The sequence below is a fragment of the Thalassophryne amazonica genome, chromosome 12 (assembly GCF_902500255.1).
Source record: "Thalassophryne amazonica chromosome 12, fThaAma1.1, whole genome shotgun sequence".
NCBI lineage: Eukaryota > Metazoa > Chordata > Actinopteri > Batrachoidiformes > Batrachoididae > Thalassophryne > Thalassophryne amazonica.
Window position 1 is genome coordinate 65301545 of NC_047114.1, and position 18384 is coordinate 65319928.

The window sequence follows — 18384 nt, forward strand, 5'->3', positions numbered from 1 at the left end:
TGAATTTCTACCCTTCAGGGGGAGAAATTCTAAACTGTTTTCAGACAACACGAATTTTGTTCATATTTGCAATATCATATTATGAATTCATTATTTAAATGCTAAAGAATAAATCTATAGTGGTGTCAAAGAATATTCTTTTTATAACAAATCTTAAAAACCTAAAGTCTGTAGAGCTTTAACAAAATGGTCAATCTTTGTATTTAATAGTCTAACACATCTGTTTATAAATTTATATAGCAAATATAATGCAAAAAAAAAAACACTACAAAATTTTAACTATCTCCCATGGAAGATGTCAGAGCTGAATTATTTTCTTTCATGTTGTGTGTGTACGTGTGCTAAAATCATATCAGGCATCAATTAAACCCAAAATTCCAATTACCTCCTCTTGAAGATGCTGTACTCAAATTATTTTCTTTCACACACACATCTTCACATGGTGTGCAAAAATAATGTGACGCTTCTTTGAAATCTGATTTAGGAGGAGTTGTGCTTATAAGAGTTATGGACAAACAGACATACAGACAAGTTGAATCCTATAACCCCTCCCCCCCCCTCAAAAAAAACTTTATGGGCACATAATAATTAGTAAATGTCTATTTTTGCTCATTTCATAATCTCAAAGTAAAAAAATAGACCAGTTGAATCTTGAACAGAGTGTACATTTTACAAATGTAAAATTATAGACAGTGAAACTGATTCTTGCAGTATTTTTCAATACAGCCATTAACTCAAAACATTTTGCTTTTCCAAATATATATCAAAAAATAAAACCTGAGAATCCCATTTTCTTTCTCTTTTTAACTCATCGACTGTGTGGGATGACTACATACCATTTTCCATATCAACTGCCTGTAAACTGCACTTATGTCACTTTTAGCAGCAAGATGATGAGCATCAAACAGTTCCTTTTGCATGTAAGACAGCCCACCTTTGTAACCTCCATCTACACCGGTGCTGTAAGGTCAGAGTGGGGGGGGCGGATGCTGGTTGCCAAATGATGAAACGGATTACATCACCATCCAACCCACTCTGGCTGTAGTTCACTGACGTTTGTCCTTGACAGATGTTCGTCCTGATGATTCTGTTGGGGCTGAAGGCAGGGGCGGAGCCAGCCACAAACACAGGAGGATGATAAAGTGACAGACATGGAGGGCAGCTGAGCTGCTGTTAGTTGAGGGGTAGGTGTTCCAGGACAGCTCAATAAGACCCAGGATTAAGACCCTGCACAAATAAATACACAGTACAGTGTCATCGTACGACAAAGTCTTCGGTAATTTATAAGTATATGTTATCAAAAAATTTAGGAGGGGGCACTTTCAACCAAAACTCCAAACTGCTCGCATAAAAAAATAATTAATTAATTAAAAAAAAAAAAAATTTATATGTCTGGTCAATTCCACTTTGTGGAGAATTCTACTAAAACTAGGTCACTCACAGTAATATTAATTTAACAACATTTTAGCTGTTTAAGATAGAGTCATTATTTTTCTTATGTGAAAAAATTTGTTTCAAGTGTCTTCAAACATTGATCTTTGCTCTTGGGGGTGGGTTGCCTCTCTGGCTACGTGGCTGCACACTGTGTGAGCGGCACAAAAACACACATGAAAAGAAAAGCACGTTTATTTTTGGAGAAAGTGCTACCTCACTGACCAGTAAGAAGTTTACATCACATGCACCATCCATCAGAAGCAGACGGTGCAAATTTGAAGCAAAGGAAAGCATAGATATGTTTTTTAAAACTTGCACAGTAAATGTGCTACTGCTTATACCTGTGTCTGCGCCACGCTATGAAACAGTCAGACGGACATTCACGGTTTATGATCTGCATGTATAAACAGACTTGATGCATATTTAAAGTGAAGGCGAGTGTTAATGTACGTGACTGGCTGCTTGTTCCACTGGCATATTGGCAATTTAGTGAATCTGGTTTAATTTATCTGATACTGGTCAATCAAAAAACAAAAAAGAAAACAACATAAAACAAACAAAGAAAATGTCTTGATCAAGCCCGATTAAGAGCACTTCCATTGGACAGAGACCCCTATTTAGGCTTTCCTCTTACCTGAGCAGGTGAGCCAGCTTCTTGACTCCTCCACTCCAGAGCAGGTAAGGTAGTGTGTGGAAGTACCAGACATAGAACTGATAGTGCAGTGAACGGCTGAAGCACATGCCAATGAAGTTAGAGGTGAACAGAACCAGTACTATTTGTGATCATCTGTTAAAGTCTGCCACAAAAACCTTTGAACATCATCAGCAAATCAACCAATTTACTTTGTCACAGCTTTTTTAGACAATTTACAGTAAACATCACACAAGTAACGGTGCTGTAGACAACACTGTTAACCACTAAGAAACACCAAAGTGTCATGACAAGACTCACGCAGAACATAAGGATATGATCCACAGAGTTTTTCTGGACAGGGACGTTCCTCTTGCCTGGCTCCTTGAAGAGTTCGATAATGCTTTGTCCTCGTCTGATAAGAAAGAAACCAGATTTAGTTTTCATTAAAGTGTGTAATCCCACTTTAAGGACAAACGTCAACACTGTCCACATTGAACACAATGAAAATATGATGCAAGAAGAGACACTGAATCCATAACTGATTGTGAAAATTGGTGATTAAGAACACCACCAGCAGTGTTCCCTAAACACAAGGGATTAAAATGAAAGGCATGGGAGGGGCAGTACACACCCTGCATGTGTACATGTTAAATGTGCTCATGTTTCAGTGAAATAAGATTTGGATTACCACTCTAACCTTACTGGTTGTGGAGAGCAGAAAAATATATTTTTTGGACAGACATGTTATTGTGACATCATTATGTCAAACATACCATTTAATTGCAAATGATTTGATGATTGAAAGCTTTATTGGTTGCAAAGATGTCCTGGAAAATGTCTTTCCAAACTTAATTTTAACTACTTTGACCTTTGAAAAATGTAAGACCCTTCGGCTGCTCCCTTGTGTTCACTCGGGTCGCCACAGCAGATCCGAGGTGGATCTGCATGTTGATCTGGCGCCAGTTTTACACCAGATGCTCTTCATGACATAACTCCATATTACATGGAGAAATGTGTCCGGGGTGGGGTTTGAACCAGGAACCTTCCGCACTAAAACCAAGCGCACTAACCACTTGGCCACCACCCCTGCCCTTTCAGAATGTTTCTCCAAAAATTAATCTTTTAATCATCTGAGATCAAATTAAAGCATTTGGGGGTGGGCGCCTGATATATACATGACAAAAACCTGAAAATGAGCCATTTGAACTAAATTATGTTTATAACAGGAATATTTCTGTGAGCACACTCAAAAAAAAAAGAAAAAAAAAACAAAACAGCAAAAAACTCCATAGTCAATATAGATTATTTTTCAATAGTCTAATATGGATTATTTTTATTTACAAATCTGTGATGTGAAATTACAGATCAGTGAAAAGTGCCATAAACCATGTCGCCACTTGTTATCACCTCCGCCAATGAAGTTGGGTGGAGGTTACATTTTCACCTGTTTGTCTGTCTGATTGTGAACAGCCTGTAACCCACAATTTTTCATATATCATTATGAAACTTTTACAGAGGATTAATATCCTGACAGGCAAAAAAATGATTACATTTTCAAGGTCATAGGTCAAAATTTCTTAGTTTTGTCGTCTGACTCACCTCTTCCACCGGCAGATGGCAAACAGCAGCAGGGTGAGCAGGTGAGCAGTCAGCAGTAGTAAGTGGAAATATCGATTCAAGAAGAGCCACTCTGGCAGAAAGCGCCAGTTCACTGTCCACTTGAACAGGAACTGACGACCAAGATCAAAGGCCCGGCTCACATAACCAACAGGATTTTTAATCAGGAACGGCAGACCCAGCAAAAGCTATGACAGCGAGAAGGGCAGAATTACAGATGAACCACGTTAAAGCCCAAACGTAGGTCTGTATGCATGGAAAATATTTTTGCTCATTTTGACAAGTCAGTACAAACAAGGTCTAGCACTGACATCAAGGATGACACATCCCTTGGAGTCTTTAAAAGAATCATTAACGGCTATGCTAGTTTCTTTTTTTAGACAACACATCATATTAAAACATTGTTTGCAATTAAGCCTGTGTGTGCTGTGCTTTTTGAAAAATTTAGAAAAGAATATGACTGGGGCAACAGAGCCAAGAACTGCAAAAGTCCATCATCATACACTCAAAACAGCATCAACATAATGCTCCCAACTGACAGATCAAGCCATATTCACATGCAATTTTTCCCAATGGTTTGTATTTAATCACACAATACGTGCGTTAAGTCAATAAGAATGTATAACTTATTTCAATATAAAGTTATTTGACATTGTGACAAAATGAATTTATTTCTGGTTTTCTTCACCATGTCAGAGTTTCAGTGGTTGACCGGTTTACAATGTATGAAAAATTCAAAGAACATTCCAGAAATTGATGGATTTAGATGAAAAAGCATTTAAAAGCTGGGGTGTTACACACAAAACAAACTAAAGCATTATACTAAGGCTTCCATGGCACAATTTTGAATTTTGACAAGTCACGTTCCTTTGTAGGAATGTCTCAAAAACATAAGACTTTACATCATTGAGGATGAAGGACCAAATGAAGACCCAGGAGTTAACTCGATTTTGTTCAGATTCTCAGGATCAAACCAAAGGAACTGATGGAGTTGGAGGCATCACATAGAAATGTGATTATCATCCACCATTCACAGAGCACTCCATCACATAACCTGAATGACTGTACTTCAAGGAGGAAGACATTGGGGCTTTCAACCACAAGATTTTTCCCAACTGGTTCGTTCCGAACCAAAACGATATTTTAACATTTCTGGTTTTGGATTCTACCCCAAAATTGCCATTCCTGAAATACATAGTTCCCAAACTGGTTAATAATGTTCCATGTCAGCTGTGGGACACTGAAAACACTGTATATACCAGACCTCTATGTGGCACTGTAACTCTCCCATGAAAAACAGAGAAGAAGACAATGGAGTGTGCTGTAACAGGCAGCAGAAGCTACAATTTTCCAAAGCGGGACACTGAGTAAAATAAAGCCTTTTAAGAGAAAGAGGGTCCACACTGATCACCTGAAATAGACTTATTGTTGTGTGGGCCGCCAAAAGAGGAGGTACTGCTGGCCCACCACCAGAGGGCGCCCTGCCTGAAGTGCAGGCTTCAGGCACGAGAGGGCGCTGCCGCGGACACAGCCGGGGGTGACAGCTGTCACTCATTATCTCATGACAGCTGTCACCCATCTACACTTCATCATACCACTCCATAAAAACCGGACGTCATCTCCACCTCGTTGCTGAGATATCATCGACCTGTGAAGGTAATATTCTCAGCCTTAAAACTAACTGTGTCTTAGTCTGAACTCGTTTTACAGCTGTTTTCCTGTGGAGTGCCTTATCTGGGAGATTGGCGTAATCAGCGACGGCTTCGCTTCACACCACAGCCAGATAAGTGTTTGAGACAGGAGCTGCACGAGTGTGTGTGAGAGGTGGAGGTGGACTCTCCACCATTGTTGCTACTGGGTGTGCACACACCCACATCTTATTGTTTCTGCTCCTCGCCAGCAGTACCAGATCCGACATTCGGAGACGGTGGCTACCTGGGGACTCGGGACTTGGCGGCTCCAGTATTCTCCAGGTTCGGTGGCGGAGGAAATCGTGTGGTTCCGGTTCTTCTCAGGACAGACGTCTTCTATCCTCGAGCCTGCCCACACGTCACCTTTGTAGATTGACTGTTTGCAAAATTCTGTATTCCTCTGTATTGTGGTTGTGCTCATTCACAACAGTAAAGTGTTCATATTCGACTCTTTCATTGTCCGTTCATTTACGCCCCCTGTTGTGGGTCCGTGTCACTACACTCTCCCAACACTTATTGCATGTTTAAAGTGAAGCAGTGTGCTCGTGTATTTTTAAAAGACACGGCGCTGTGTTGCTCTCAGCAACCGGGCACAGTCCTCATACAACCATTATATACAGTTTGAATGTTTCAAATATGAAAACCATTCACACACTGAGTAAATACAAAGTCTTTATCTGACCTGTTACGTAGTTTCAGTCGGATTCATCATCACAGCCTGACGATAAGACGTCCTTGTTTTGGAAGATAACGTCTGGGAAATACTTGAATTCCTTATTGTGGAACTGATTACTGAAGAAACACAGCATTTTTTAAAGAACTCCTTTGTCACAGTGCTCCACATATTTACACCAGTGTTTAGGCAATCCGGCATCTCAAAAATAAATTAAAAAAATAAATTTCACTGATTAACATCACTTTGAGCAGATGGGATGAGTTCATCTGTGAAATCACCTGCTGGAGTCAGTGGCGGCAAAGAAAACCTGCACCCTCTTGGCCGTTTCTGGAATAGTTTGGACACCACTGGATTATACAATTCTACATGGTACCATAAATCTTTTAGAGATGGCGCCAAAGCAGAAGTCAGACTTGTGAAGATACAAAGTTGAGCTCCAGAAGCCTGGGCTTACTTCATTAGATATTTTTTCTGCTCTTGGACGCAAGAAGGCACCGATTCTTCAGATAGGTTCTTAAACACAGCCAAATGTTCTCCAATTATCCTGAATTATGCCAGTGACTACTAAGCATTTACAAGTAATTCCATCAATTTCTGGAACGTTCTGGAATTTTCAGTGCTGTTTATAGAGGCATTCATCTTGGCATATTCTAAAGGATATGTCTCACGTTTTTTAACCTCCCAGTTAGTAGGACAACATAAAAGTACTCATGATTTAAGTGTCTCCACACACGTGCTAATAATTAGTGATCTCTGACGTATTTCATAACATTTCACTTTGCAATTCTCTGCATTTTTCAGTGTGTGACGTCCTTATTAGCAAAACAGAAACATCCCAATGACTGACTGACAGTGGGAAACGAACCTGCTGAGCTGCCATTCGAAAGTGACGGCTCGAATTTACAGACAGGAGACGACGCACTTCACCCTGAAACTCTTAACTTTTTCAGAGTGTCAGATTTTGGAGCCTAAAGTGTGGTGACGTGCTGTTTGTGTGGATGCTGGTTTACTGAAGCTGTGGACATGGACGTGGGACATCTGACACTGTTTTTAACAGACTGCCTGGACACAGTCTCCGGAGCTGTTTGCTGTGAATGCCATATACTTTGAAACCGGTCACGGAAGTGCACAAAGTAATCCGGGTGGATCACCGGATGGCCACTAACAGCCTAAATCTAAACTTTTATTATTTTGGTGTGATGTGTCCTTTAACCAATGATCTGCCGAATATCTGACATAGTGAGCAAAAAACAATAAATATATCTTATAAAAATAATTTTAAATAACTTATATTGAAATAATGTAGACAATGACACTGATTTTACTGTACCTCACATACTGTTTGCTAAAAAGGAATATGTACAGTCTGGGAAAATATGAAAGTTTTCAGCCAAGGGGTATATAAACTTACGAAACTTATGCATGCAACTGTACTCTGTAATCATCGCTTAAGTAGCAATATAACAAACAGTGAAGAAATATGACCAGCTCTGCGAACTTTTCCCAATATACCGTCTTCAGCCCTGTGCTAGAATTAGATGTTAGCCATGGTTAGTTTGTTTACCACTGAGATTTTTGCAAGTGTAGAAAAAGGAATTTCTCTGATGCAATGCAAATGTCAAAAGTGAGTAGAGCACACACAGACCTCAGCACTAAAGTAGACTTGCCTCTACTGGTGGTTGGCTCTCACTGCGGTATTGTATCACTTCCTGTTCCGGAGCACAGCGGTGTTTTGCTGTATCTGTTAGCTGTTTAATCTGCGCAGTTAGATTGCAGTTAGATTGATCTAGTTATCTAGATAACGATTTGTTTCCCAGTGTAATCTTCACGTGCCTTAACTAAAGCACTCCTTCTGCTGAATCACCTCTAAATTATTTACACATTATTCACTTTGCGTGTTTTTAGGAATCCGCTAGCTTAGCGCAGCTACTAGCTCTTAGCCGATTTAGCATGGCGGCTTCTCCTGTCTCTCCCGCACTTTTCTGCTCTGGGTGTGAAATGTTTAGTTATTCCTCGGCCTTGTAATAAGTGTAGCTTATTCGTACCTTTGGAGGCCAGGCTGGGCGAATTGGAGACTCGGCTCCGCACCGTGGAAAATTCTACAGCTAGCCAGGCCCCTGTAGTCGGTGCGGACCAAGGTAGCTTAGCCGCCGTTAGCTCCCCTCTGGCAGATCCCGAGCAGCCGGGAAAGCAGGCCGACTGGGTGACTGTGAGGAGGAAGCGTAGTTCTAAACAGAAGCCCCGTGTACACCGCCAACCCGTTCACATTTCTAACCGTTTTTCCCCACTCGACGACACACCCGCCGAGGATCAAACTCTGGTTATTGGCGACTCTGTTTTGAGAAATGTGAAGTTAGCGACACCAGCAACCATAGTCAATTGTCTTCCGGGGGCCAGAGCAGGCGACATTGAAGGAAATTTGAAACTGCTGGCTAAGGCTAAGCGTAAATTTGGTAATATTGTAATTCACGTCGGCAGTAATGACACCCGCTTACGCCAATCGGAGGTCACTAAAATTAACATTGAATCGGTGTGTAACTTTGCAAAAACAATGTCGGACTCTATAGTTTTCTCTGGGCCCCTCCCCAATCGGACCGGGAGTGACATGTTTAGCCGCATGTTCTCCTTGAATTGCTGGCTGTCTGAGTGGTGTCCAAAAAATGAGGTGGGCTTCATAGATAATTGGCAAAGCTTCTGGGGAAAACCTGGTCTTGTTAGGAGAGACGGCATCCATCCCACTTTGGATGGAGCAGCTCTCATTTCTAGAAATCTGGCCAATTTTCTTAAATCCTCCAAACCGTGACTATCCAGGGTTGGGACCAGGAAGCAGAGTTGTAGTCTTACACACCTCTCTGCAGCTTCTCTCCTCCTGCCATCCCCCCATTACCCCATCCCCGTAGAGACGGTGCCTGCTCCCAGACCACCAATAACCAGTAAAAATCTATTTAAGCATAAAAATTCAAAAAGAAAAAATAATATAGCACCTTCAACTGCACCACAGACTAAAACAGTTAAATGTGGTCTATTAAACATTAGGGCTCATTAGGGCATATTGATTTATTCTGCCTTACAGAAACCTGGTTACAGCAGGATGAATATGTTAGTTTAAATGAGTCAACACCCCCGAGTCACACTACCTGTCAGAATGCTCGTAGCACGGGCTGAGGCGGAGGATTAGCAGCAATCTTCCATTCCAGCTTATTAATTAATCAAAAACCCAGACAGAGCTTTAATTCATTTGAAAGCTTGACTCTTAGTCTTGTCCATCCAAATTGGAAGTCCCAAAAACCAGTTTTATTTGTTATTATCTATCATCCACCTGGTCGTTACTGTGAGTTTCTCTGTGAATTTTCAGACCTTTTGTCTGACTTAGTGCTTAGCTCAGATAAGATAATTATAGTGGGCGATTTTAACATCCACACAGATGCTGAGAATGACAGCCTCAACACTGCATTTAATCTATTATTAGACTCTATTGGCTTTGCTCAAAATGTAAATGAGTCCACCCACCACTTTAATCATATCTTAGATCTTGTTCTGACTTATGGTATGGAAATAGAAGACTTAACAGTATTCCCTGAAAACTCCCTTCTGTCTGATCATTTCTTAATAACATTTACATTTACTCTGATGGACTACCCAACAGTGGGGAATAAGTTTCATTACACTAGAAGTCTTTCAAAAAGCGCTGTAACTAGGTTTAAGGATATGATTCCTTCTTTATGTTCTCTAATGCCATATACCAACACAGTGCAGAGTAGCTACCTAAACTCTGTAAGTGAGATAGAGTATCTCGTCAATAGTTTTACATCCTCACTGAAGACAACTTTGGATGCTGTAGCTCCTCTGAAAAAGAGAGCTTTAAATCAGAAGTGCCTGACTCCGTGGTATAACTCACAAACTCGTAGCTTAAAGCAGATAACCCGTAAGTTGGAGAGGAAATGGCGTCTCACTAATTTAGAAGATCTTCACTTAGCCTGGAAAAAGAGTCTGTTGCTCTATAAAAAAAAAGCCCTCCGTAAAGCTAGGACATCTTTCTACTCATCACTAATTGAAGAAAATAAGAACAACCCCAGGTTTCTTTTCAGCACTGTAGCCAGGCTGACAAAGAGTCAGAGCTCTATTGAGCTGAGTATTCCATTAACTTTAACTAGTAATGACTTCATGACTTTCTTTGCTAACAAAATTTTAACTATTAGAGAAAAAATTACTCATAACCATCCCAAAGACGTATCGTTATCTTCGGCTGCTTTCAGTGATGCCGGTATTTGGTTAGACTCTTTCTCTCCGATTGTTCTGCCTGAGTTATTTTCATTAGTTACTTCATCCAAACCATCAACATGTCTATTAGACCCCATTCCTACCAGGCTGCTCAAGGAAGCCCTACCATTATTTAATGCTTCGATCTTAAATATGATCAATCTATCTTTGTTAGTTGGCTATGTACCACAGGCTTTTAAGGTGGCAGTAATTAAACCATTACTTAAAAAGCCATCACTTGACCCAGCTATCTTAGCTAATTATAGGCCAATCTCCAACCTTCCTTTTCTCTCAAAAATTCTTGAAAGGGTAGTTGTAAAACAGCTAACTGATCATCTGCAGAGGAATGGTCTATTTGAAGAGTTTCAGTCAGGTTTTAGAATTCATCATAGTACAGAAACAGCATTAGTGAAGGTTACAAATGATCTTCTTATGGCCTCGGACAGTGGACTCATCTCTGTGCTTGTTCTGTTAGACCTCAGTGCTGCTTTTGATACTGTTGACCAAAAAATTTTATTACAGAGATTAGAGCATGCCATAGGTATTAAAGGCACTGCGCTGCGTTGGTTTGAATCATATTTGTCTAATAGATTACAATTTGTTCATGTAAATGGGGAATCTTCTTCACAGACTAAAGTTAATTATGGAGTTCCACAAGGTTCTGTGCTAGGACCAATTTTATTCACTTTATACATGCTTCCCTTAGGCAGTATTATTAGACGGTATTGCTTAAATTTTCATTGTTACGCAGATGATACCCAGCTTTATCTATCCATGAAGCCAGAGGACACACACCAATTAGCTAAACTGCAGGATTGTCTTACAGACATAAAGACATGGATGACCTCTAATTTCCTGCTTTTAAACTCAGATAAAACTGAAGTTATTGTACTTGGCCCCACAAATCTTAGAAACATGGTGTCTAACCAGATCCTTACTCTGGATGGCATTACCCTGACCTCTAGTAATACTGTGAGAAATCTTGGAGTCATTTTTGATCAGGATATGTCATTAAAAGCGCATATTAAACAAATATGTAGGACTGCTTTTTTGCATTTACGTAATATCTCTAAAATTAGAAAGGTCTTGTCTCAGAGTGATGCTGAAAAACTAATTCATGCATTTATTTCCTCTAGGCTGGACTATTGTAATTCATTATTATCAGGTTGTCCTAAAAGTTCCCTGAAAAGCCTTCAGTTAATTCAAAATGCTGCAGCTAGAGTACTAACGGGGACTAGAAGGAGAGAGCATATCTCACCCATATTGGCCTCTCTTCAGTGGCTTCTTGTTAATTCTAGAATAGAATTTAAAATTCTTCTTCTTACTTATAAGGTTTTGAATAATCAGGTCCCATCTTATCTTAGGGACCTCGTAGTACCATATCATCCCAATAGAGCGCTTCGCTCTCAGACTGCAGGCTTACTTGTAGTTCCTAGGGTTTGTAAGAGTAGAATGGGAGGCAGAGCCTTCAGCTTTCAGGCTCCTCTCCTGTGGAACCAGCTCCCAATTCAGATCAGGGAGACAGACACCCTCTCTACTTTTAAGATTAGGCTTAAAACTTTCCTTTTTGCTAAAGCTTATAGTTAGGGCTGGATCAGGTGACCCTGAACCATCCCTTAGTTATGCTGCTATAGACGTAGACTGCTGGGGGGTTCCCATGATGCACTGTTTCTTTCTCTTTTTGCTGTGTATGCACCACTCTGCATTTAATCATTAGTGATCGATCTCTGCTCTCCTCCACAGCATGTCTTTTTCCTGGTTCTCTCCCTCAGCCCCAACCAGTCCCAGCAGAAGACTGCCCCTCCCTGAGCCTGGTTCTGCTGGAGGTTTCTTCCTGTTAAAAGGGAGTTTTTCCTTCCCACTGTAGCCAAGTGCTTGCTCACAGGGGGTCGTTTTGACCGTTGGGGTTTTATATAATTATTGTATGGCCTTGCCTTACAATATAAAGCACCTTGGGGCAACTGTTTGTTGTGATTTGGCGCTATATAAAAAAAAAATTTGATTGATTGATTGACTAACAATGTTTTGCCTGCAATTATAGAAGTAAATAAATATCCTTTAATCAAAATGAGTATGACCAATCTGCAGAAAGTAGACCGTCCACAAAAATTGAAATAAGAGAGACTCATGAGTGATGCCACCAAGATGATAATTAACAACTATCATCTGGTAAACTTGAGCCTCGACAAAATCCTGTAACTCCTCCATTAGTCACCAGATTAGATTCCCCCTCAAATTAAGGCTGATATGAGTCTCCATTTGCATTCATCTCCAATATGTTGTAAAACACTAAAGCAGGACAATGGCTGTGTCCAAACACACAGGGACCTAAATGTACAGTCTAAGAGCACGACAGTTTCTCATATGGACCTATATGGAATATTCACCTGTATCGTTGCACACAGGGCGAGTTTGGGAATGGTCTTAACGAGACCAAATTCAGACAGGAGGAGAAAAAGGAGGCCAGGGGCAAAAAGCAGCACATTCATTTTCACAGATACTGCTAAACTGTCAGAAAGAGAGGAAGACAAAATTATCATGTGCCATTTCTGGACCATTAGGTACAATAAAACACATGCACTCAGTAGTTGGACAGCCAACACAATACTGTCATTTTGCCTCTGTACACCATCACAATGGAACGGAAATGAAACAAACAAGATGTGCTTTAGTGTGGAGCTTTATCTTGAATTCAAGGGATTAAGAAAAAAAAAAATCACATTAACATTCAGGAATCACAGTCATTTGTATAAAGTTCATCCATTTTCAGAGCTCATAAGAAATTGTACAAAGTAAATATTTATTTTAGGAGAATGGATAAATGAACATTTGTAAGCCACCGATATGCTTTAAAATTTCATTTACCTCAATTAATGTGTGTTAAATCTGTGTGGAGTAGGCACTTCTCAAAAACTGAGTGACCATTCACGAAGGCTACAAGTGAGAAAAGCCACCAAGAACACCTTCACCACTCTGGAGTTACAGCCTTCTATGACTGATTAACAATACGGCCCATCAGGCAACTTTTGTCTGTTGCGCCTTCAGTCACAGTTTCCTTCTGAAGTGGAAAAGAAAATAATTTTCATACAAGTACACAGATCAAATATAGGCTTGATTCTCGCAAACCTTTGTGCCACTCCACAATGAAGCTGAATAACTGGATAACAGTTAAGAGCTACACTGTTTGACTATATTGTATTATTAATCAAAATTGAACCACTGCCAAGTAAATCAGGTTGTTGTTCAAACTTGAACGTGAAATTTTATTGGGGCACAGCACAACAATACAGGGTCACATGCCTCAGTGAAAGGGGGCTGGTGATGCCCATGCTACAAGCACAACTTGACTGTTTCATTTCAACTCCAATGTGGTTGTCTACAGAGGAAAATAAGCAAATTGTGTAACTGTCCAAATACATAATGACTGTATTCCTCTTGATCAATGGAAGAATATTAAGTTAAATAATTTGACACTTGCCTATAAAGGCAGCAGCCCAGTGTCCAGTATCCATCCATGAAGAGGTTGGTGGCTCCAAACAGCAGCATCATGGCCACAGGATCATTAAAGAGCCGCAGCACAAAGATAGAGTGAATCCGATAGGATGCACAACACACAAAGAAGAACACATATGGAGGAACCTGCCAAATGCACATAAAAATTAGATATTAGACTGCTTGGCATGTGAACAAAGTGAATGGCAGCCATTACACAATTGTAAAATACAGACAAGAAAAAAAATGTTACTGAAAACTAAAGGATTAAGAGACTCACAGTGCAACAGTTTCACGAGCATAAACAACAAAATCGAATTTTGTGGTGCATCCTTGCAAGATGTGTAATACTGGGTGATAAATGAAGCTTTGTGCGCTGACCTTCTTAGTGCGGTAGTATATCCTGAAAACCAGTAGCAGTGTGATAAGATAGAAAGCAGCAAATATGTACTGGCCCAGACGAATGTTCACCCCGTGGCTGGTGATGTAGTACAGAGCAGTGAAGATGTAGACAAAACCAGCTGGATACCTGAGAGAAAATAAAAGATAATAATCAAGGTGCTGATCAAGGTACACTTTGAAGAGACGTACACAAGTACAGGGCTCAAACTCACACCAAGGGGCCCGTGTCTCCTTTCAGCTGGGTGTAGTCATAGGTACCATTAATGACTCCCTCAACTTCATTCATGTAAGCTTTCCAGTCTATTTCTGTATCTGCGGCAGATGATGTACATCAGTATCAGTATGATAACATCAAATACCAATCACAACCCATCTGAGCCCAAAACAATTTACCTTTAATACCAAAAACATAACATCTATCATGAAACACACCAAACCCAGAAACTTGCTGCATTTTTGAAGATGCTCAGCTGTTGATAAATGAGCTAACACGGGACAAGCAATAAAACTTGGGCTGACAGTAAATACAAATTTCCTTATTTACTAATCTGTGGACTACGCTTTATAATTAATGACTTGTTTAGTTTGTATAATGTCAGAAAAAAAGATGCCCAGTAGTCTCCCAAAGCCCTAAAACAGTTCAACATTTATCTGTGCCTTCTCTTCTGTCTTGATAGTATGGCCACAGCAGATGGTCACCCCGCTGTGTCAGGTCTGCTTGATGATTCTTCCTGTTAAATAACAAAAATAGTGCCACAGGCACAGCAGCTCATCTGGATGATACAAGACATCACAGTTTCAGCTCGAAAAGTGGGCATGGCCAAACTGCAAAAGTCATATCAAATAAAACTTTCAAAAAATCTTAAAAACCTGGTATGGTTTGGCACTACCTACTAGCTACTCTTGTACCAAATTTCAGCTCAATATCTTTGAAAACTGCTGACAAACAGCTCTAGGTGGCATTTTCAATATGGCAGCCATGTTTGACATTGGATTGGAATGCCTCGAACAAACTTTGGTGTCCTTCTTGGATGGAACATTTATGCCAAGTTTCAGCTTCACTGGCTGAAGTGTTTCAGAGAAGAACATGTTTACCCATGCAAACAGACAGGCAACCCACGACATAAGCCCAGGTGAGCCAAAAATGATTAGGCAGTTTTTCTTTATCGATTGCCAATGTGGTTGCTCACAGAGTGGATAAGGTCTAGAAACCTTATTTGTGTATATTTTGACACTAAATATATTGAATTACATCACAGAATCTGATCATTTTGGGGTACTGGACAATAGTCTCACAGAATAAGTAAATGTCTATATTCCCAGCCCCATGAAAGGTTTCTCTCCACCTCTATTTTGACAATTTCTACTATATGCTACTCTTGGGTAGCATGAATGTCTTCCAACCTAAAGGTCTTGACTTCAAATGAGCAGTTGTGGTTATGAAGTCAATACCATACAGTAAGGGGCATTAATTATACAAGAGTCTAATTATCTCCCCTTTACGATGTGAGATCAGAATCATTTTCTTCCATGCAGATTAGGGCTGGGCAATATGAATTAAAATTCATATCACGACATAAATTGAATCCCTTATCATGGATATATCATGGTGTAAACATAAGTGAAAAAGTTATAATGGAAGTGTTTCTGAATGGGTCATACAGTCCCTTTGCAAAGGTAAATTGATTAAAATAAATAAAAACAACAATAAAAAAAACATAAAGATATAATTAATTTTGAGAACCTGATTCTCTGACTTGTTAGACATGTATTTTTGTGCATTAGAATACTCTCATTTTGCCACTCCTGCTTCTGTCCAGCAGGAGGCAGTGATAATTTGACTGCTTTTGGTGGTGTTTTGTCCAGAAAGACCTGAGAGACGCCACCACATGGGTTGACAATCCTGATTGGCTCGTGTCGTGAGGTTAATGATAAAGCAGGAGGCGTGTTTTTTTTTTTTCTCCGCTCCCCTGCCCCGAGACGGGGCTCTCAGCTCAGTTGAATGAGGAGATGTGAGACTGTTTACTGTGGCTTTCTGCAAATACATATACCAAATATGACCATAAAATTCACAACAAACATTGCGGAAATGATTAATCATAATTCCTAGGCCTATTAACATCATTTAAAAACTCATAAAAAAGCTTGAAGCGTACACTTTTAAAATGCATTGAAACAGAGACTGAGGTCTAGTGAATTTAATGGGACAACTGCTTAATTTAATCATGTGACTTTTACATGACCGAATTTAGTCAGGCAACTCCAAAGGGTTAAAATACAGGTCTGTTAGAAAAGTTTCCGACCTTTTTATTTTTTTCAAAAACAATATGGTTTTGAATCATGTGCGCTTGCATCAGCCAAGCTTGAACCTTCGTGCGCATGCGTGAGTTTTTTTCACGCCTGTCGGTTGCATCATTCGCCTGTGGGCAGGCTTTGAGTGAGCAATGGTCCAGCCCCCTAGTCATATTTTCATTGTCAGGGAAATGGCTGAGCGACTGCCGCTTTGCTCCATGAAAATTTTTTCAGAAACTGTGAGACAGCCAGGTGGAAACCATTCGGAAAATTCAGATGGCTTTCGGTGAAGATTCTATCGGCGTCACACAGATTAAGGAGGATTACAACCGGATTAAAGACGGCCCACAGCAGCGGAGGGCGCGCCGCGCTTCGAGCGGCCATCGACAGGCTGAAACGACCAGATCATTTCCAAAGTGAAGGCTGTGTTGATCCGGGACATCATGTGACTACCAGAGAAATCGCAGAAAATGTGGACATCAGCACTTTTGCAACACATTCCACTGTTACAGGAGATTTTGTAATGAAAGACGTGTGGAGGAATTCGTGTGTCGGGACGGAGCCACTCATGGCGCACAACAAAAAACACCTCTGTGTTGGAAGTCTCACAGGACATGTTGTGGCATGCCCAGCTGTTACACAATTTCTCGGATACTCACTCGACTGAAAAGCCACCGAAAGCTGTCTGAATCTTCTAAATGGTTTCCAACATTACCTTTATAAAGTGTCAAAACAGTTATTATAGTTTGCTGTGTGTTTTGAATAAATGTGTGGAAAATTATTTTTCGCTTTATTTTTTCCTTGCCTATTTTTGATTGTAAACCTTTATTACACTTATAAAACACAACAAAAACATATATATTCTGAAAGCACAGGTTGTCCTGAAAAAAGAGACTTGATTGTGGGATGCAGGGAGAGCTGTTAACAGCAATAATAAAACATTTATGCCAGGCGAGTGAACTGTCCAAAAAATGCCCTCTGACCCCAGAGGGTTAATAGTTTCATGTTTTTTTTTTTAGTTTGCTATTTCTAACCTTACCCCTTCCCCTAACCCCCCCACGTCACTCTCCCTCCCCCGTGTCACTCTCGTGCTCCCGCCACAGCGTGGTCCGGACAAATAGTCAAAGTAAATCCTCTTCCTGTCACGGAATATCCACTTTGTTATATTTATAGTTTATGACAAAGCACATGCTTAAACTGTGTTGTAAAAAAAAAGTCTCAATTATATTTCTGTGCCATAAGTGTTTCACAATGACATTGGGAATTATATTATTGCCATTTTTAAATGTATTATCGGCAGTATCATATCAGCTGGGATCCAATTTAAACGATCCAACATATAAAGGAATTCTAAAATATTACATTTAAGATGCCACCATCACCCAAAATAGCAGGGTCACTGTCCCTCCCCAGTATCGACCACAATCTTATCTGTGCAGCAGCTGTTAAGAGTTACTGACAGAAACTTTGAAACTCACTCACTGACCAACTCTATTATACCTATCCATGCCCTGCTAATAAATTAAGTCTCTGGCCCTTTCACACAGCATTACACACGTGCATGTGGCCATGCACGAGTACGTAATTCCCTGTGACAGGTGTCGGTAGAGTCGGTGGATGTGCTCACGCTAACCGCATAGCAACGTACAGATGTCAGGTATAGCATGCTAAATAGCTGCACATGCTACTCACACGCTACTTTTTGTATGACCCACACGTTGACCCCAATCTCCAGGAACCACAAAACAGACACCACCAGCAAAGTATACTCCGGCTTGAACAGAACTAAGTGCTTCTCCTGCCACAGCGTGCGGAGTTTTCCCCTCACAAGGGAGAAGGAATCAGGAGACTTTCTCCGCACACCGACTCCTGCCATCACGACTGTC

General features: G+C 40.4%; 1 protein-coding gene across 2 annotated transcripts; it reads right to left on the reverse strand.

Moving 5' to 3' along the window:
- Positions 1–584: 584 nt before the first annotated feature.
- Positions 585–18384, reverse strand: alg3 (ALG3 alpha-1,3- mannosyltransferase). Of its 2 annotated transcripts, XR_004564287.1 has the most exons (10): positions 18191–18384; positions 14419–14518; positions 14186–14333; positions 13791–13951; positions 12700–12820; positions 3668–3873; positions 2404–2480; positions 2069–2213; positions 869–1227; positions 585–828 (listed from the first exon to the last, which is right to left on the reverse strand). XR_004564287.1 is itself a non-coding variant. In XM_034184121.1 (9 exons), exons 1-9 carry the CDS (start codon positions 18372–18374, stop codon positions 1047–1049), a joined length of 1323 nt encoding a protein of 440 aa, XP_034040012.1. In that variant the 5' UTR covers positions 18375–18384; the 3' UTR covers positions 585–1046. The 2 variants fall into 2 exon arrangements, 1 of the variants encoding a protein (XP_034040012.1); XM_034184121.1 differs by having other exon boundaries at positions 585–1227.

Bases quoted from the DNA above. Each gene is read 5' to 3' on its own strand.
- alg3 (XM_034184121.1), bottom strand. From the start codon at position 18,374: ATGGCAGGAGTCGGTGTGCGGAGAAAGTCTCCTGATTCCTTCTCCCTT. The intron at 14,334-14,418 runs GTGAGTTTGAGC...ATTTTCTCTCAG, and splicing joins GGAGACACGGGCCCCTTGGT to GTATCCAGCTGGTTTTGTCT. The intron at 2,214-2,403 runs ATATCCTTATGT...ACAGATGATCAC, and splicing joins CCAGAAAAACTCTGTGGATC to AAATAGTACTGGTTCTGTTC.